At 47.6% G+C, this 20,844-nt stretch overlaps 1 protein-coding gene across 4 annotated transcripts in view; it reads right to left on the bottom strand.

Moving 5' to 3' along the window:
• Positions 1–20,844, bottom strand: part of HECTD4 (HECT domain E3 ubiquitin protein ligase 4) — a 547,332-nt gene that overhangs the window by 41,422 nt on the left and 485,066 nt on the right. For all 4 annotated transcript variants that reach the window (XM_063964358.1, XM_063964361.1, XM_063964359.1 and 1 more), the window contains exons 62-70: positions 19,348–19,555; positions 13,502–13,725; positions 6,960–7,111; positions 3,766–3,869; positions 3,551–3,674; positions 3,204–3,394; positions 2,842–2,988; positions 2,054–2,173; positions 42–197 (exon numbers count right to left, since the gene is read on the bottom strand). In XM_063964358.1, the coding sequence (XP_063820428.1) occupies positions 42–197; positions 2,054–2,173; positions 2,842–2,988; positions 3,204–3,394; positions 3,551–3,674; positions 3,766–3,869; positions 6,960–7,111; positions 13,502–13,725; positions 19,348–19,555 (1,426 nt within the window). The remainder of the gene's footprint in view (positions 1–41; positions 198–2,053; positions 2,174–2,841; positions 2,989–3,203; positions 3,395–3,550; positions 3,675–3,765; positions 3,870–6,959; positions 7,112–13,501; positions 13,726–19,347; positions 19,556–20,844) is intronic.

The following is a 20,844-nucleotide window of genomic DNA, read 5'->3' as shown; positions in this document are numbered from 1 at the left end:
CATTTGTGAGGAACGTATGAGAAAACTGCTGTGTCACTCACTTGTTCCGTGCACTTCTTCTCCAGTAAAACGAATATTGAAAGCGTAAGTAGGATCTCCTCCGCTTGCTAGTTTGACACAAAGCTGGGAGGATGGCACACATGCCAGTTGGCGAGCTGCTTGGCAAAAGTAGGAGTTCTCAGAGGTCCGAATTTCACCTATGGAAGTAAACACATTACCTTTTAGAGGAGAATCAAGCAGAAAAGCATATATGATACAACGGGAATATCTTTAACAGTAGATACAACTAAAGAAATAAGAAAATATTATCATAACTATAATTCCATGTACAGCTTGCAGTTCTTATAATTCAGGATTGTACCAGATCGGTGTGAACGGGTTAAAACAGTTTTTTTTTCATCTCTTCTTAATTTTATTTCTCTACCGACTCCCTATTTCCTTGGAGAAATATGAAAGGAAGAAGAGACTGTACTGTCACGTTTGGAGGCTGTGGCAATACGTTGTCCATCCTCTACTTATTGGACAGTGGTAGTAGCTACTGAACATGTCATCATTTTCCATAAGAAAAAACACCTTCCTCCTCACCAAAGTTCTCCAAGGCCAACCTTGTTTATTACCAACTTACAGATGTGTTCTCACGCATCTTTATCAAGTAATACAACATGGCGTGGCGTTCCTGTGATGCGCACTGCCGCCAACCCTGATGCACGCACCAACGACTGCCGCCGAGTAGAGCCACTAATTACTATGGATAATGGGAGTATGACAGCCCACTACCCGTGCCCACACTGTGCTACTTGGTCCCCCTCCCTATGGCAAGCAGTTGTACGTCCCAATCCCGCTGCCTGTGACTGCACAGTGTTTGTTACAAAGCGTTAGTGGAAGCATGTGTGTGAATGCCACATTAAACTGGGAATCTTCGCCTGCAATGCACAAAGATGCATTAGGACACATCTGTAGTAGTGTCCTTTAGCCATGATTAGACGTGACCTGAAAATGGTGGTCATTCGCTGCCATGACAGCTTCTAAGCCAATTGCTCGGGATGTAGTTATTAGGCAAAATTTACAATGTAGACAGTTTTGATATAAGCAGGCAATATGTTGACATTCTCAGAATTGACAGAATGTTGACATTAGGGTACTTCTGTGGGACAGGAGGGTTGGGGATAGGTACTAGAGTCAGGGGTATGGGAAGAATACTTATCAGAATGCTGGAGCATCAGATGACTCCACTGAAAGTGACAGTCACATGACTGCCAGAAACCAAAAGCTGCGCTGGAGGCACTAGGAATGATATGTTGACATTGATTTCATCGGGTGTCTATATGATGAATGTCAACATAGTCAATGTTGACATTGTCGACATATCATATCATACCCAGAATGCTCACTATAAATGAAGCCGTGGAGTTCAATGGTGGCTCAGGTGCCACAGAGTGATTTTGTGGTTCCAGGCCCATAATCATTACACATGGTGTTTGGTGTTCTACATAACATACAATGGTAATTTTGAAACGCAATGCACATTCACATTTTTAAAAGGAAATTACTGTGACATTGTAAATGCATGAGTGAGGAAAATTTTTACTTTTTGAATTTTTTTTTCATTTAACCTATTTCCTATAAAGTAAAATATGCCACAAAATGAAAGCACCATTTAATCTGCAAAGACCAATTCAAAACAAAATGCAGTACAAACACACTAAAATAGTAATGCTCAGCTAGATGGGAGATACCTCAGTTTATGAATGGGTTAAAAGACTGGACATGGGAGCACTTTGGTTCAAGTAACTAATATAAACTCTGCAAAATGCTAACTCTTAAATGAAATATTACATGGGAATGGGAATTATGAATAGGAGTTCATTCTCCAGTGCCCTGTGCCATAGGGGTGAGACATAAGCCTAACGTATAGACCCACTACTGTGGAGAACACCATAATGGCACAAACAATGTGATACAGAGCAACAGCTGGCTTCTAATATATTGTAGTTTAACTGACGAAGTGTGCAGATTGACAAGTAATAATAATTAGCTGCGGAATGTAAATTACCTCCCACAATTTCCAGGGGGTCGAGGCTGATCTCTGGTGCCGCATGGTCAGCCGTTCTCTGCACAGTTGCATTTAACACACGATTCATCACAGTTACTTTTGTATCATAGAAGATTAGTCCTGGTTTCAGAAGGAGAGAAAGTCACCAGATAACAGTAACTTTACGCCAAGTATTTAATACCAATAGAGACATATGCAGCTTCTTATATTCCTATATCAGTAACTCACTGATGCTGTAGACCAGGCATGTCCAAACTGTGGCCCCCCAGCTGATGAGAAACTACACATCCCAGCATGCCCTGACACAGCTTTAGCATTCTCTGGCAGCAAAACTATGTCAGGGCATGCTGGGATATGTAGTTTCACAACAGCCGGAGGGCCGCAGTTTGGACATGCCTGCTTTAGACTTTCAAGGATATGCTATCATACATTTGTCCAATTTTATTTTGGATTTGAACAAATCACTGTTAAAATACATAAATTCCAGAGCTAAGGGGACTCAAGGCAGGATAGAAGTTTGGTCTCCCAATATACAGATTAATGACATGCTAGCTGAAAAGAAAACAGAATAAAATACCAAACTATTATACTGTACTATAAAAAAATCTCAAATCACCAAAAACATCTAAGAAAATGTGAGACTTTTACAGGAGCTGCTGTAAATCTTGCTCTGAAACGGAAACAATGATCTGCCCTAGTAATGTTTGCTATAGCTGGAAAACAAATGACAGGCAGTCTGTAAACATGCAATTTATTTTCTATAGGGCAACATGGAAATGCTTGCGCACCTTTAGCTTGTTGCAGCAATGCTGGAATACTGTGCATGTACATGTCTGTTTGCCGTAACTCCACAAGTGGCAAGAAAAAGGTTTCCAGAGTGGTGTTCAGCGACTGAAGAAGAGCAAATCTGAGCCGGAGACTTTCTATGGGAACATCTGGACAATACAAGACATTTGCAAATCAAATTAAATTATATGCACGAACAATTTAACATACACCAAACATGAAAGGATTTGCTTGCCATATATCCAGCAGGCTGGGTACTATCTATCAGTGCAAAGACAAAGACCAGTTTGTGTTTCCCCAAACTTATCATTGCTCTGTTAAACAGTCAATAAACATGTGCAACATGACTACTGAAGCCACTTACTCAGCAGACAGGACACCCTGGGGTCAGCAGTGTCCGAAGTATCCAAATAGACCTCATGAGGGTGCAGCCGGGCCGGTGTTATTGCAAGGTGACGGCACAGCCGGTTGATATATTGAACTAGAGCCACGTCCATTTCAAGATTCCATTTTCTACTGTATTTCTGGGCATGTCGCGTATCAATGCAGGCACACCTGGAAAAAGAGAGAAGCGACTGTCTATACCGGCAACAAGTTTGCTGCAAACATAGAGTAGACTAAACGGATGAATAGTGTTTATCGCATGACTGTAATTTAAACAGCTGGAAAATAGCAACTTACAGGCAAACGTTGTCAGTAACATATTAATACCTTTCAAAGTGGAGGTCGTATCCACAAGCTAGTATGGCTCTCCAGATGCTCCGTATGTCCTGTTTAGATTTATCAACCACAAACTTATGGAACCCTTCTAGTGTCAAATACTTTTCCTCAGCAACTGAAAGATGTAATTTTGGCAAAACACATTCAACTTATTAGGTACCGAAAAAAGTGGCTGAAAATAAAAATCTAACAATTTTGTGACATACTTTCTTGTTTCTTAGTAGGAGATTTGTCAGGGTCCTTCTCATCTGGTCGGCACTTATCTGGAGATTTTGGTTTCACAATTGGTTTCTTCTCACTTAAAGCGGTTCTGTAAATGGAAACTTATTTTCATAAAATGAAGGACATAAAAGATGGTCATCATTTAAATGGTATTTATTAAAAAATGTTGACATTCAGAATGACAAACTGACATTATGTCGACAGTCCATGTTAGTGTAAGGCTGTGGGTTAGGGCTTAATTGCAGAAAAATTAAAGATGTGCGGTTCGGATTAACTCTGATCTCAAAAACAGCATTTTATTGGCTAGCTGGCTATCACGTGTTTTGGATAGCCAATAAAAAAATCTGGATAAATCCGAACTTGCGGTAATTTAGCTTTAAGAACTGAGTAAATCCGAACCCACACATCTCGTAAAAAGGCCATGTCAACAGTCACAATATCAACAGTCTGAATGTGGGCATTTTATATCACTACCCATTTAAGTAAGGCCATGTTCTTTACAGAGAAATCTTATGGTCTCGTTGAATAGATGTGATTTAAGACATAGGGGTATATGCAATTCACGGCGAATCGCGGCAAATTATCGCCGTTTTTTAATTCGACACAATTCGACAGGTGAATTCCGGCAGGTGGCTGCCGGAATTCACCATATTCAATGAAAAACGGATTCGACATTCCCGCGGGCGAAAAACGGCTGATTTACCGGATTTTGCCGGGATTTTAAAAATCGGGAAAAAATGGCGTGGGGTCCCCTCTCCAAAGCATAACCAGCCTCGGGCTCTTCGAGCTGGTCCTGGTTCTAAAAATGCAGGGGAAAAATTGACAAGGGATCCCCCGTATTTTTAAAACCAGCACCGGGCTCTGCGCCTGGTGCTGGTGCAAAAAATACGGGGGACAAAAAGAGTAGGGGTCCCCCGTATTTTTCACACCAGCATCGGGCTCCACTAGCTGGACAGATAATGCCACAGCCGGGGGTCACTTTTATGCCGTGCCCTGCGGCCGTGGCATTAAATATCCAACTAGTCACCCTTGGCCGGGGTACCCTGGGGGAGTGGGGACCCCTTCAATCAAGGGGTCCCCCCCCCCCAGCCACCCAAGGGCCAGGGGTGAAGCCCGAGGCTGTCCCCCCCATCCATTGGCTGCGGATGGGAGGCTGATAGCCTTGAGTAAAATGACAGAATATTGTTTTTTCCAGAAGAACTACAAGTCCCAGCAAGCCTCCCCCGCAAGCTGGTACTTGGAGAACCACAAGTACCAGCATGCGGAAGAAAAACGGGCCCGCTGGTACCTGTAGTTCTACTGGAAAAAAAATACCCAAATAAAAACAGTACACAGACACCGTGACAAGTAAAACTTTATTACATACTGCCGACACACACATACTTACCTATGTTCACACGCCGACATCGGTCCTCTTCTCCATGTAGAATCCACGGATACCTGAAAAGAAAAGTTCAATATACTCACCTCAACCAGGGTCCAGAGATAAATCCACGGACTTGGCAAAAAAAGAAAACGAACACCGATCCACCGGACTAAAAGGGGTCCCATGCTGACACATGAGACCCCTTACCCCGAATACCGGGACATCACGTGACTCTTGTCACTGAAGTCCCTTCAGCCAATCAGGAAGCGCAACTTGCGTGGCGCTCACCTGATTGGCTGTGCACTGTCTGAGCTGTCAGACAGCGCATCGCAAAGCCGCTCCATTAGTTTCAATGGTGGGAACTTTGCCGTCAGCGGAGGGGTTACCCGCGGTCAGCCGCTGACCGGCGGGTGACCTCACCGCTAGCCGCTAAGTTCCCACCATTGAATATAATGGACGGAGCTGTGCGATGCGCTGTCTGAGTTCAGACAGCGCACAGCCAATCAGGTGAGCGCAACAAAGTTGCGCTTCCTGATTGGCTTTAGAAACCTTTGTGTGACAGCTGTCACTGACAGGTCTCATTCGGGGTAAGGGGTCTCATGTGTCAGCATGGGACCCCTTTCAGTCCGGTGGTCCGTGTGTCCGTTTTCTTTTTTTGCCAAGTCCGTGGATTTATCTCTGGACCCTGGCTGAGGTGAGTATATTGATCTTTTCTTTTCAGGTATCCGTGGATTCTACATGGAGAAGAGGACCGATGTCGGCGTGTGAACATAGGTAAGTATGTGTGTGTCGGCAGTGTGTAATAAAGTTTTACTTGTCACGGTGTGTGTGTCCTGTTTTTATTTGGGTATTTTTTTCCCAGTAGAACTACAGGTACCAGCGGGCCCGTTTTTCTCCCGCATGCTGGTACTTGTGGTTCTCCAAGTACCAGCTTGCGGGGGAGGCTTGCTGGGACTTGTAGTTCTTCTGGAAAAAACAATATTCTATCATTTTACTCAAGGCTATCAGCCTCCCATCCGCAGCCCTTGGATGGGGGGGGACAGCCTCGGGCTTCACCCCTGGCCCTTGGGTGGCTGGGGGGGGGGGACCCCTTGATTGAAGGGGTCCCCACTCCCCCAGGGTACCCCGGCCAGGGGTGACTAGTTGGATATTTAATGCCACGGCCGCAGGGCACTGTATAAAAGTGACCCCCGGCTGTGGAATTATCTGTCCAGCTAGTGGAGCCCGATGCTGGTGTGAAAAATACGGGGGACCCCTGCTCGTTTTGTCCCCCGTATTTTTTGCACCAGCACCAGGCGCAGAGCCCGGTGCTGGTTTTAAAAATACGGGGGATCCGCTGTCAATTTTTCTCCCGGATTTTTAGAACCAGGACCAGCTCGAAGAGCCCGAGGCTGGTTATGCTTTGGAGGGGGGACCCCACGCCATTTTTTCCCGTTTCTTCCCGATTTTTCTCGAATTGCAGCACTTGTATCATTGCAGAAAAGTCGAATTTGCAAAAAGTCGGATTTCAAAAAGTCGAATATTGAAAGTCCGTTTTTTTGACGGAAAGCACTGAATTGCATTGACGAATTTTTTTTTGGGGCGAAAATGACCCAAAATTCGACAATTTCGGGAATTCGACCGCAATTGCATATACCCCATAGAATATTATAATAATGTGTGAAGTTTCTTACAGCCTCTACTAAGGAAAATATTTTATATAGTGAAAGAGTCTGAAATTCTCAAAAATGTCTATTGGAAGACTATATAATTTTATACCATACCACATTACATTATATTAAGACTTCATTTAGGATGTAAACGTATACTCACCGTACACTGTTCAAAACAGCTTTGTCTTTAGTGGAAGGTTTGCCCACTGGCCGCTTAGTGCTCACAACTTTTACTGGGTGCTGCTCCTTTCCAGATTTACTATATTTGCTTTTGTCAAATTTTGGTTTAGGAATGCCGTATTTCCGCAGAATCTTCAAAGAGAGAAATATTAGATAGTCAGCACAAGTCAGAATATTTAGGGTTGTTATCTTCAGGCAATATCTAGTAATGGGATATCTTTTAAGGTATAGTTTAAAGAAGAGATCCTAAAAGTGTGAGGATGGACATATGATATAAAGTATACAAGAGAAAACTCTAAGAAATAAGTTTAAGGGAACGATTTATCAATTTATTTGCCCTACACATGAAAGGATTAACACTATTCTGAGTGTTGAAGTTTATAATTGGATCTTTGCAATTGCTGTAAAATTCCTTCCTCGTAATCCATCTGGGGGGCACTGCATGAAATGGATTCAGTATGAAATCCTGTCGGGATCCCGGCGGTCAATACACCGATGTCGGAATCCCGACAATAGAAATCCTGACCTTGAGCGCAGTGTGTCCCCTCGCAGGCTCGCTGTGCTTGCCACGCTTCTGGCTCAGTGGCGAGCTTCGCCAGCAACACTATTATATTCCCACTCTGATGGCGTGGACCAACAGTCTAGAGGGAATACCACGCGGCTGTCGGGATTTCGACAGCCGACATTTTCCCTGCTGTCTGGATTCCAGCGTCGGTATTTCGACCGCCGGGATACCGTCGTTCGGGAAATTAACTGCATCCACGTGAATTGACTGTGGGTAGAGTGGCCACCAGTAGTATAGGCACTAAAAGGTTAACTAAGAACTCCGCCCCCTCTATCCCCTCCCACCTCCATGAGACCATAGTTCTTGAATAACTAAGCCAAATGGAGGAAGAAACAGACAATGAAACAACCAGAAATCCAGAATCTGGAAAAACAACCAGAACATGGAGCAAACAACAAAACAGAGAGGGACTGCAGTGTCCCCCAGATGGATTACAAGGAGAGGATTTTATGGTGAGTACAAAGAGGATTTTTGGCACGTACAGTTGAATCCTTTTCTCTGAATCCAGCTGGGGGACACTGGACCATGGGTTTACAAATGGGTCTGCATGAGCTGGCCTAACTACGTTGTTGCTTTAAAACGTAAGCTTCTCACCTCTACAACTTCCAGCTGGCCAGTACAACTTTAAAAGCGGTCAGAAGGAGAAGCAATAGAACAGTAGGGAAAACGACTGTTAAAACAAAACACTGCACGACTAGGCATCAAGGACAGAACGCAGTGTTCCCCGGACGGTTTTAGAGGAAAGGATTCTACAGTAATTACCAAAAATCCCCTTTTCTCTTTCATCCAGGCTGGGGGACACTGGACCATGGGACATTCAACAGCCTCCCACAGTGGAGTGAACGCTCAGCCTGCCTGATCGAAGAACTGGACACAAAAAGTAGGCATCGCCAGAGGCAAAAATATGAAACCAGGAAAAATGAGCGAACGTGCAGACTAGGAAGCTACCTGGCGGACTTGTGCCATGAAAACTCCGTGCCACGCCACCCAGAAGGTCGCCACCTGCCTAGCAGTATGTGGGGGCCAACCGCCCCCAACTAGAATAGGCCTGAGTGATGATGGAATGGATCCAAGGTGCAATGGTCTGATTTGTAGCATGCCAACCAACCATGTTTCTGAGCAGCGTAAAGAACAAGCAGAAAACCTGTGCGGCAGAAGGAGGAAGCTTTAGCCCAGGTTGATCAGCAACCATGGAGACTCACATCAGTGGGCCCAAGCTGGGGTGACCCAGAAGCCATCAGTGGAGGTAAGTGCTGGCGGACAGACCAAGAAAATGAGATGGGAGGAACTCTGTGGACCCCGACTAATTCTAGAGAATGTCCCACCGGAATTCTTGTGAGTGGACCCTGGTGTACTGAATGGTCTCAAAGGTGGAGAACATTGGGGGTAATTCTGAGTTGATCGCAGCAGCAAGTTTGTTAGCAATTGGGCAAAACCATGTGCACTGCAGTGGGGGCAGATATAACATGTGCAGAGAGAGTTAGATTGGTTTCTGTGCAGGGTAAATACTGGCTGCTTTATTTTTACACTGCAATTTAAATTTCAGTTTGAATACACCCCACCCAAATCTAACTCTCTCTACACGTTACATCTGCGCCTCCTGCAGTGCACATGGTTTTGCCCAACTGCTAACAAAATTGCTGCTGCGATCAACTCAGAATTAGGCCCATTGTACCTTACAAGGTCATGCACTGCAATATTGATGGAGGAGGAACAGACAGTACCTTGTGACCAAATCCACTGTAGACAGGTGTCAATGACTACCCCTAGAAACAGCAAGCACTGACAAGCAAGAGGCAATATTTCTCCAAATTCAGGATCCAGCCGTGTACCCTACGATGAATGATGACCGTCCCATGTAGGAACGTGACGGCAAGCATCCCTGACATCGAGCTAGGCTTAAAATCGGTGCCCCCCATGCCATGGACCACCGACTGAAGAGAATCCAGACGAAAAAGATCCACCTAGAGACTGATGTTTACGGCGCGAAGATTCAGTCAGAATCGCCCGAAGTAGCTGGCTGGCCTCTGAACGAGGAATAGGAGTGTAGGAATACCCCAATGTCCATCGCATCACTGGAACTTGAGCTTTTTGTAAAGCAGTGAATAGATAGCATGAACTAACGGCACTCCCTTATCCATACTTCAGACAAGAATGGAAGCGAAGAAACTTTGTGGTGGAGGACCTTGAAGGTCGGTGACATAACCTCTGGAAAGATGGCCAATACCCAGGTGGCCAACGACAACTCCACCCACTGGTCTCTGAACTGGAGCAAGCAATCGCCGACCCACGACCAGACTGGGTGGAAAGAGACCTCAACATTCACTAGGCTACTCAGGAGCACTGGCTCCAGAGAATCTGTTGGCACCATACAAACTGCCTATTGGTGCCAATTCCCTACCGGGAAAAAACCTGTATTTTGCAGATGGAACACTATTGAACACCCCCAAAAGGATAAGTTAGATGCCCAGAAATGTGGACGCTGTTGCAGTCCGGCATCCACAGGAAGGAAGGTTCTGTTCCCACCAATAAGCCTGGGTAACAATAGCATCCAACTTGGGCCCAAAAAGAACACCCTCAGTAAGGGGAAGTGCTTCTACAGAATGCGCGGGAATTGAAAATCTGCATCCCAACTGCAATGCCAAAGTGCCCTCCGAGCTGCGATGCTGCTTCCTGGAACTGTTCTGCCAATTCCCTCTAGCACCCAATCTGGGGGGACACTGTGTGAATTGACTGTGGGACTTCATAAAGAAAGCAAACTTGGAAGTTGGGAAGACTGCGGAGACCGTCCAGCAAAGCCACACGTAAAACTGTACACCCAAGGTTAGCATCACATACACTGTAGGAGTGAAACCGGAAAAAATTGGTAAAAGACCAGGCAGCCGCTCAGCAGAACTATTCCACCGAGGAGGCAGACAGCTCGAGTTAAATGAGCCCATAGCGAAGTGGGAACTAGATTATCTGAGGAGAGGTAAGCCTGATGGATAGTAGCTGTAATCCATTGAGGAATGGAATTCTTAGTTGCCAGCCATGGAGGGATTGGGAGGAGCAAATTGCCGTTCCGTGTTGGGAAAAATGCACCTACACGTCACACATTGGGTGATGGATGCCCGCAGGTGTTGTATACTGGGAAAACTGTGTGTGGGTGTAAGCCACAGCTCAGCGCTAATTTAGCGGTAGATTGTGGCTTCCCTACCATAAATCACAAATGCTCCAGCAGGCTGGTGTTTGTAGAAGGAAGATCCCTTCTGGAGATAAAGCAGAGCAGCAGGATCACAATGTAGTGCCATAACTAGTTACAAGTCGCTCTGCCAGGCGCTCTGTGCCCTGCAAGCAAGAGCTGAGGTGCACAGAACCAAAAACTAATAAAATAAAATAAACACCTAACTGACTGACTGAGAACCGTGCCTTACTCCCAGGCACTAAAAGTAAAAACTTAGGTCTCAAGGAGGTGGAAGGGGTTAGAGGGGTACAAAGTTTTTATTTGACCTTTTAGTGCCTATACTCCTGGCCGGCCCCTCTACCCACAGTCAATTCAGGCAGTGTCCCCCAGATTGGATGCTAGAGGAATAACACGTATCATGGTGATACAAGATTTGTTATCGGCAGGGCCGGTGCTAGGGTGTTCGGCGCCTCCCTGCAAACTATTAATTTGCGCCCTCCCTCCCATGTGTTTGATGGTGCAGCGGTGGCAGGTCAGTGAGGCTACTGTCAGCGGCTCTGTGCCCACAGTACATATGCACTGTGCCAGGCACCACTGGCACAGTGTTAGTTACGGCCCTGTGCATGGTATCTAGGGGAGGGTGGCACAGTGACTGTGAGAGAACACGTGGGGGTGGGGTCGACACAGCAACTGAGTGACACAGTGACTGGGACTGAACACAGAGGGGGGATTGTGACACAATGACATAACACAAACTGGGGGAGGGGGGTGACAGAGTGACGTGACAGGGCACAGAGGGGGGGTGTGACACAGTGACAGAAGATACGGGGGGGGCACAGTGACAGAATGTTGGGGGTGACAGTGATAGAACACGGGGGGGGGGGGGGGGGCGTGACACTGTGACAGAACACGGGGGGGGTGGTGACACAGTGACAGAACACGGGGGGGGTGGTGACACAGTGACAGAACACGGGGGGGGGGTGTGACGCAGTGACAGAACACGAGGGGGGGGGTGACGCAGTGACAGAACATGGGGGGAACACAGTGACAGAACATGGGGGGGAACACAGTGACAGAACATGGGGGGGAACACAGTGACAGAACATGGGGGGGGGACACACAGAGACAGAACACAGGGGGACACACACACACAGTGACAGAACATGGGGGGGGTACACAGTGACAGAACACGGGGGGGTGACAGTGACAGAACACAGAGGGGGGGTGGGGCACAGCATGACATCAGGGTGTCTGTAATATCACGAGATCCTGGAGTCTCAGTGGGTATGTTACCCTAGGAGCTTGCAGCCCGAGCCGTACCCTCCCCCTGCCGAATGACCTGACCTGCTGTGCATCGCTCAGAGCCGCCCACTCGGGATACCAGATATCTGCCTCAGCGCTGCCTGTCTCTCTTTGCCCACAGCGGCCACCACAATGCTGGTCTACTTACTTGGGGCCAGGCGAGCGCGTTACTGTGCCAGTAACTAACACTGGCACAGCGTTAGTTACGGCCCTGTGCATGGTATCTAGGGGAGGGCGGCACAGTGACTGTGAGAGAACACGTGGGGGTGGGGTCGACACAGCAACTGGGTGACACAGTGACTGGGACTGAACACAGAGGGGGGGATTGTGACACAATGACATAACACAAACTGGGGGAGGGGGGTGACAGAGTGACGTGACAGGGCACAGAGGGGGGGTGTGACACAGTGACCGAAGACGGGGGGGGGGGGGTTGGCACAGTGGCAGAACGTTGGGGGTGACAGAACACGGGGGGTGGGGGTGACAGTGACAGAACACGGGGGGGGGGGGGGTGACACAGTGACAGAACACGGGGGGGTGACGCAGTGACAGAACACGAGGGGGGTGTGGTGACGCAGTTGGGGCCAGGCGAGCGTGTTTCCCCTTGTGCGCCAATCACTCACCGCAGCTATAAAGACACTGGGGGGGTGCTCCATGGCGGCAGCGGAGGGGTACAGCGTGGCTGATTTCAGCAGCAGCAATATGAGGTGCTTAAGGGGGCGGTGCTTGCTGCAATCACACTGGGTGAGCTGGAGGGGTGGGGTTTGCTGAATGCTGACCTGGCACACACACCCTTACTTCCCCCACCCCCCTCCACACACACGCACACCCTCCCCCCACACACACACCCTCCCCCTTACACAGACACACACGCACCCCCCCCCTCCCCCCCCAACACACACACAGGTTTTCAATCACTCTCCCCCAATTTACCATGCTGTTTGTCTTCCTCTGCAGCCTGGTCCCATGTGGCTCCGCCCCTTTTTCGGGCTGGGCCGTGGAGTGTGACGTAATGCTCTCATAGGAAGGAGGAGGCTTCATCCTGCTGCCAGCGCCGCTGCCTGTCAGTGTGACAGGCACAGCAGCCGGCAGCATCAGGGTCCCAGGTGCAGCACGGGGATGCAAAGCAGGCAGAGCGCCTCTCCTACCCGGCACCTACCTGCTTTGCATCCCTTTGCTGAGCGGGTAGCACCGGGCCTGGTTATCGGTCTGTTAGCATAGTGATAATAGATGAAAATCATTATCTGAATAAGGCACTTTTTCAGGAAACGGACTGGTGAAACTGTAGGTTAATACATAATGCTTTTGGCAGTATAAAATAGGCAGCTGATTACTGCCGCAATCTGTACTGTGATAGGATAAGCTATAATTTAATTTAAAATGTAACAAACTATCTGTAGTTGTTGCTGGATCTAAAATGTACTATTCCCGGGTTTATGAGAAGACTTTGTATTATAGATATCAAATGTATGTAATAAAAGGAAGTTATTACCTGTGTCAACTGATCTTCCAGAACTTTTTTTGGGGGGCGAACATTTGTGAAGAAGGTGTGTAGCAGGTTTCCTGGGGTCTGTGTATTGATCTGCTCCTTGCTTAGATACATGTCTGATACTTTAATGAACTTGGCAGGAGTTAAGCTTAGCATCTGCTCAGCATGAATGCAGCTTTTGAATATTTCTGTGAGAATCTCTCGAGCTTCTGGGACTAATTTATCACCTGAGAATAAAATAATGGATTATAATGATTTCTACAGCTTCACACAATCAGAGCATATCAGTGTATCAGTAAAACACACACTTAATACATAAACCTTTATATTAAGACAAAATAACATTAGACCAGTGGTTCTCAAACTGTGCGCCGTGGCTCCCTGGGGTGCCTCCGGACACTTGAAGGGGTGCCTTGGATTGGTGGTCCAGGACCAATTCTAATTAAGTATGGTCAATGTAATAGGCAAAACCAGCGCTGGTGTCTGTCAATCATAAAAAATGTGGACAAACAGCAGTAAATCCTGTCCTTCACCACACAACTGACCCTTAGGATGACATAGAAACACAATTTACTTAATTTAATATTTCAACCTACAATTCTCAATAAACTTTTGGCCATGGGGTACAGTGAAAAAATAAGAATTTGCTTACCGATAATTCTATTTCTCATAGTCCGTAGTGGATGCTGGGACTCCGTAAGGACCATGGGGAATAGCGGCTCCGCAGGAGACTGGGCACAAAAGTAAAAGCTTGAACTAGCTGGTGTGCACTGGCTCCTCCCCCTATGACCCTCCTCCAAGCCTCAGTTAGGATACTGTGCCCGGACGAGCGTACATAATAAGGAAGGATATTGAATCCCGGGTAAGACTCATACCAGCCACACCAACCACACCGTACAACCTGTGATCTGAACCCAGTTAACAGTATGATAAACGAAGGAGCCTCTGAAAAGATGGCTCACAACAATAATAACCCGAATTTTGTAACAATAACTATATACAAGTATTGCAGACAATCCGCACTTGGGATGGGCGCCCAGCATCCACTACGGACTATGAGAAATAGAATTATCGGTAAGTAAATTCTTATTTTCTCTAACGTCCTAAGTGGATGCTGGGACTCCGTAAGGACCATGGGGATTATACCAAAGCTCCCAAACGGGCGGGAGAGTGCGGATGACTCTGCAGCACCGAATGAGAGAACTCCAGGTCCTCCTCAGCCAGGGTATCAAATTTGTAGAATTTAGCAAACGTGTTTGCCCCTGACCAAGTAGCTGCTCGGCAAAGTTGTAAAGCCGAGACCCCTCGGGCAGCCGCCCAAGATGAGCCCACCTTCCTTGTGGAATGGGCTTTTACAGATTTTGGCTGTGGCAGGCCTGCCACAGAATGTGCAAGCTGAATTGTACTACAAATCCAACGAGCAATCGTCTGCTTAGAAGCAGGAGCACCCAGCTTGTTGGGTGCATACAGGATAAACAGCGAGTCAGATTTCCTGACTCCAGCCGTCCTGGAAATATATATTTTCAGGGCCCTGACTACGTCCAGTAACTTGGAGTCCTCCAAGTCCCTAGTAGCCGCAGGCACCACAATAGGCTGGTTCACGTGAAACGCTGAAACCACCTTTGGGAGAAATTGAGGACGAGTCCTCAATTCTGCCCTATCCGTGTGAAAAATCAGGTAAGGGCTTTTATAAGATAAAGCCGCCAATTCTGAGACACGCCTGGCTGAAGCCAGGGCTAACAGCATTACCACCTTCCATGTGAGATATTTTAATTCCACAGTGGTGAGTGGTTCAAACCAATGTGATTTTAGGAACCCCAAAACCACATTGAGATCCCAAGGTGCCACCGGGGGCACAAAAGGAGGCTGTATATGCAGTACCCCTTTGACAAACGTCTGGACTTCAGGCACTGAAGCCAGTTCTTTTTGGAAGAAAATCGACACCGCCGAAATTTGAACCTTAATGGACCCTAATTTTAGGCCCATAGACAGTCCTGTTTGCAGGAAATGTAGGAAGCGACCCAGTTGAAATTCCTCTGTAGGGGCCTCTTTGGCCTCACACCACGCAACATATTTTCGCCAAATGCGGTGATAATGTTTCGCGGTTACATCCTTCCTGGCCTTTATCAGGGTAGGGATGACTTCTTCTGGAATGCCTTTTTCCTTCAGGATCCGGCGTTCAACCGCCATGCCGTCAAACGCAGCCGCGGTAAGTCTTGGAACAGACAAGGTCCCTGCTGGAGCAGGTCCTTTCTTAGAGGTAGAGGCCACGGGTCCTCCGTGAGCATCTCTTGAAGTTCCGGGTACCAAGTCCTTCTTGGCCAATCCGGAACCACGAGTATAGTTCTTACTCCTCTCCTTTTTATGATTCTCAGTACTTTTGGTATGAGAGGCAGAGGAGGAAACACATACACTGACTGGTACACCCATGGTGTTACCAGAGCGTCCACCGCTATTGCCTGAGGGTCCCTTGACCTGGCGCAATATCTGTCTAGTTTTTTGTTGAGACGGGACGCCATCATGTCCACCTTTGGTTTTTCCCAACGGTTTACCATCTCTTGGAAGACTTCTGGATGAAGTCCCCACTCCCCCGGGTGAAGGTCGTGTCTGCTGAGGAAGTCCGCTTCCCAGTTGTCCACTCCCGGAATGAACACTGCTGACAGTGCTATCACATGATTCTCAGCCCAGCGAAGAATCCTTGCAGCTTCTGCCATCGCCCTCCTGCTTCTCGTGCCGCCCTGTCTGTTTACGTGGGCGACTGACGTGATGTTGTCCGATTGGATCAATACCGCCTGACCCTGAAGCAGGGGCTTTGCTTGACTTAGGGCATTGTAAATGGCCCTTAGTTCCAGAATGTTTATATGAAGAGATGTTTCCATGCTTGACCACAAGCCCTGGAAATTTTGTCCCTGTGTGACTGCACCCCAGCCTCTCAGGCTGGCATCTGTGGTCACCAGGATCCAATCCTGAATGCCGAATCTGCGGCCCTCTAGTAGATGAGCACTCTGCAGCCACCACAGAAGAGACACCCTTGTCCTTGGCGACAGGGTTATCCGCTGATGCATCTGAAGATGCGATCCGGACCATATGTCCAGAAGATCCCACTGAAACGTTCTTGCATGGAATCTTCCGAATGGAATCGCTTCGTAAGAAGCCACCATTTTTCCCAGGACCCTCGTGCACTGATGCACTGACACCTGGCCTGGTTTTAGGAGATTCCTGACTAGCTCGGATAACTCCCTGGCCTTCTCCTCTGGGAGAAACACCTTTTTCTGGACTGTGTCCAGAATCATTCCTAGGAACAGGAGACGTGTCGTTGGAATCAGCTGCGATTTTGGAATATTTAGAATCCACCCGTGCTGACGTAACACTAACTGAGATAGTGCTACTCCGACTTCTAACTGTTCCCTGGACCTTGCCCTTATCAGGAGATCGTCCAAGTAAGGGATAATTAAAACGCCTTTTCTTCGAAGAAGAATCATCATTTCGGCCATTACCTTGGTAAAGACCCGAGGTGCCGTGGACAATCCAAACGGCAGCGTCTGAAACTGATAATGACAGTTTTGTACTACAAACCTGAGGTACCCTTGGTGAGAAGGGTAGATTGGGACGTGGAGATAAGCATCTTTGATGTCCAGAGACACCATATAGTCCCCTTCTTCCAGGTTTGCTATCACTGCTCTGAGTGACTCCATCTTGAATTTGAACCTCTTTATGTAGGTGTTCAAGGATTTTAGATTTAAAATTGGTCTCACCGAGCCGTCCGGCTTCGGTACCACAAACAGCGTGGAATAATACCCCTTTCCCTGTTGTAGGAGAGGTACCTTGATTATCACCTGCTGGGAATACAGCTTGTGAATGGCTTCCAAAACTGCCTCCCTGTCGGAGGGAGACTTTGGTAGAGCAGACTTCAGGAACCGGCGAGGGGGAGACGTCTCGAATTCCAGTTTGTACCCCTGTGATACTACCTGCAGAATCCAGGGGTCCACTTGCGAGTGAGCCCACTGCGCGTTGAAATTTTTGAGACGGGCCCCCACCGTGTCCGAGTCCGCTTGTAAAGCCCCAGCGTCATGCTGAAGACTTGGCAGAAGCAGAGGAGGGCTTCTGCTCCTGGGAAGAGGCTGCCTGGTGCAGTCTTTTTCCTCTTCCTCTGCCCCGGGGCAGAAATGAGTGGCCTTTTGCCCGCCTGTACTTATGGGAACGAAAGGACTGAGTTTGAAAAGACGGTGTCTTTTTCTGCTGAGAGGTGACCTGGGGTAAAAAGGTGGACTTTCCGGCCGTTGCCGTGGCCACCAGGTCCGATAGACCGGCCCCAAATAACTCCTCCCCTTTAAACGGCAATACTTCCATATGTCGTTTGGAATCCGCATCCCCTGACCACTGTCGCGTCCATAACGCTCTTCTGGCAGAAATGGACATAGCACGCACTCTTGATGCCAGGGTGCAAATATCCCTCTGTGCATCACGCATATATAGTAATGCATCCTTCAAATGCTCTATAGTTAGTAATATACTGTCCCTATCCAGGGTATCAATATTTTTAGCCAGGGAATCCGACCACGCCACTCCAGCACTGCACATCCAGGCTGATGCGATTGCTGGTCGCAGTATAACACCAGTATGTGTGTATATACCCTTCAGGATATTTTCCAGCCTTCTATCCGCTGGTTCTTTGAGGGCGGCCGTATCAGGAGACGGTAACGCTACTTGTTTAGATAAACGTGTGAGCGCTTTATCTACTCTAGGGGGTGTTTCCCAACGCACCCTAACCTCTGGCGGGAAAGGGTATAGTGCCAATAATTTATTAGAAATTAGCACTTTTTTATCGGGGGAAACCCACGCTTTATCACACACCTCATTTAATTCATCTGACTCAGGAAAAGCTACTGGTAGTTTTTTCACTCCCCACATAATACCCTTCTTTGTGGTACTTGTAGTGTCAGAAATGTTCAATGCCTCCTTCATTGCCGTGATCATGTAACGTGTGGCCCTACTGGACATTACGTTTGTCTCCTCACCGTCGACACTGGACTCAGTATCCGTGTCTGGGTCTGTGTCGACCCACTGAGGTAATGGGCGTTTTATCGCCCCTGACGGTGTCTGAGACGCCTGGACAGGCACTAATTGATTTGTCGGCTGTCTCATGTCGTCAACAGTTTTTTGTAAAGTGCTGACATTGTCACGTAGTTCTTTAAATACAACCATCCAGTCAGGTGTCGACTCCCTAGGGGGTGACATCACTAATACAGGCAATTGCTCTGCTTCCACATCATTTTCCTCCTCATACATGTCGACACAATCGTACAGACACCCAGCACACACACAGGGAATGTAGGGACTGCAGGGGAGAGTCAGGGAGCCGTCCTTCCAGCGGAACTGTGAGGGAAAATGGCGCTTGTGTGCTGAGGAGATAGGCTCCGCCCCTTCACGACGGCCTTATCTCCCGCTTTTTTTCTGGAAAACTGGCAGGGGTTAAATACATCCATATAGCCCAGGAGCTATATGTGATGTATTTCTTTTGCCATCCTAAGGTATTTCTGTTTTTATTTTACTCTAAGCAGCTCAGGAGAGCCACCTAGCATGCACCCTTCTCGTTCGGGCACAAAAATCTAACTGAGGCTTGGAGGAGGGTCATAGGGGGAGGAGCCAGTGCACACCAGCTAGTTCAAGCTTTTACTTTTGTGCCCAGTCTCCTGCGGAGCCGCTATTCCCCATGGTCCTTACGGAGTCCCAGCATCCACTTAGGACGTTAGAGAAAAATTCTGATACTCTAGGCCCTAGGGCACCGTGCTTCAAAAAGGTTTGGGAACCACTGCATTAGACCATGATTTATTAACAGTTTAATGTACCTTTCATGGATTTATCAGTGAAATAATCTCCCAAACCCGGAATTCCTTGAGTATCAAACAAGCTCTGGTTTACAGTGGAGACTGTTAGGATTTCCTCAGTTGACATTTCCATAAGCTCATCCTCACCATCTAGACTAGACAAACCAATCAAGTCACTGCTGTTAAATAAACTTGCTCGGATTTTTTCTATTTTGGCCCGTGACCGCACCTAAGAAAAAAATCAAAAAGTGGTTTAATCAGTGTGAATGTTGTTACGGACTCTAAAATACTACTGACAGTACACTTAGGGGTGTGTTTACTAAGCACTGGATGGAGATAAAGTCGTTGGAGATAAAGTACCAGACAATCTGTCATTTTTCAAACACGGCCTGTGACATGGCAGTTAGGAGCTGATTGGCTGGTACTTTCTCTCCAGCGACTTTATCTCCATCCAAGGCTTAGTCCGGAGGTTCTCAAACTCGGTCCCCGGGAGCTCACACAGTGCATGTTTTGCAGGTAACCCAGCAGGTGCACAGGTGTATTAATTACTCACAGACACATTTTAAAAGGTCCACAGGTGGAGCTAATTATTTCACTTGTGATTCTGTGAGGAGACCTGCAAAACATGCACTGTGTGTGCCCCCGAGGACCGAGTTTGAGAACCTCTGGCTTAGTAAATAGACCCTTAACCACAGTTGTTGATTGTCCACTTTAGCCAATTTTTAAATATAGTCATTAGGTTTTGAAGATGTACTTATTTATTACCATGTACTTTATTTATTACCATGTACTTTATTAAGATGTACTTATTTATATAGCACACACATATTCTGCAGCACATTAATGCTAACCATTACACCGTGCACTCTCACTGAAAATCTGTTTTAAATTACAATCATGAAAACATACATGTAAAATGTAGTTTAATTGTACTTAATTTAAGAGCACATACCAATTTCTGGTTTTATTTGCTAAGGTAAGTAGGAACTGCCAGGGGCGGATCGGGATGCCGGACCGGTGCCCGTTTGGCCGGTCCCGACGCCCCCTCACTGTCCTTTACTCCCCCCCCCCCCCATCGCCAGGCTGGCTGGCTGCCTCGACTGGAGCTCAGCTCCGATCAGGCAGTGTTGGGAGACAGCTTCTGCGCATGCACATAAGCTCAATGGGACTCTGATGTCCTTTGCTGAGGCCCCATCCCCCTTACTGCTGGCCGCATCCAGCCGTCCACACCCTGCCTCTTGCTGCAGAGGTGCGGCACCGTCCCCCTACTGCAGCCTGCAGGCTGCTTCCTCCCCCTGTATCTTGCTACGGAGGTGCGGTCCCGCCCTGCTTACCGCAGGCAGCGTCCACCCCCTGCCTCTCGCTGCAGAGGTGCGGCTCCGTCCCCCTTACCGCAGGCCGCGTCCACCCCCTTGTCCAAACCCCTTTGGACCATGCATCTAAGAGATGGATGAGCTGCTGTAGAAGAGGGATCTATCATTTACACACAGTCCTTTCTGTGTGAGTCTGTTATTGAGT

Source organism: Pseudophryne corroboree, chromosome 1 (assembly GCF_028390025.1).
Source record: "Pseudophryne corroboree isolate aPseCor3 chromosome 1, aPseCor3.hap2, whole genome shotgun sequence".
Lineage (NCBI taxonomy): Eukaryota > Metazoa > Chordata > Amphibia > Anura > Myobatrachidae > Pseudophryne > Pseudophryne corroboree.
The sequence above is the reverse complement of the archived record's forward strand: the minus strand, read 5'-3'. Positions and strand labels throughout refer to the sequence as shown.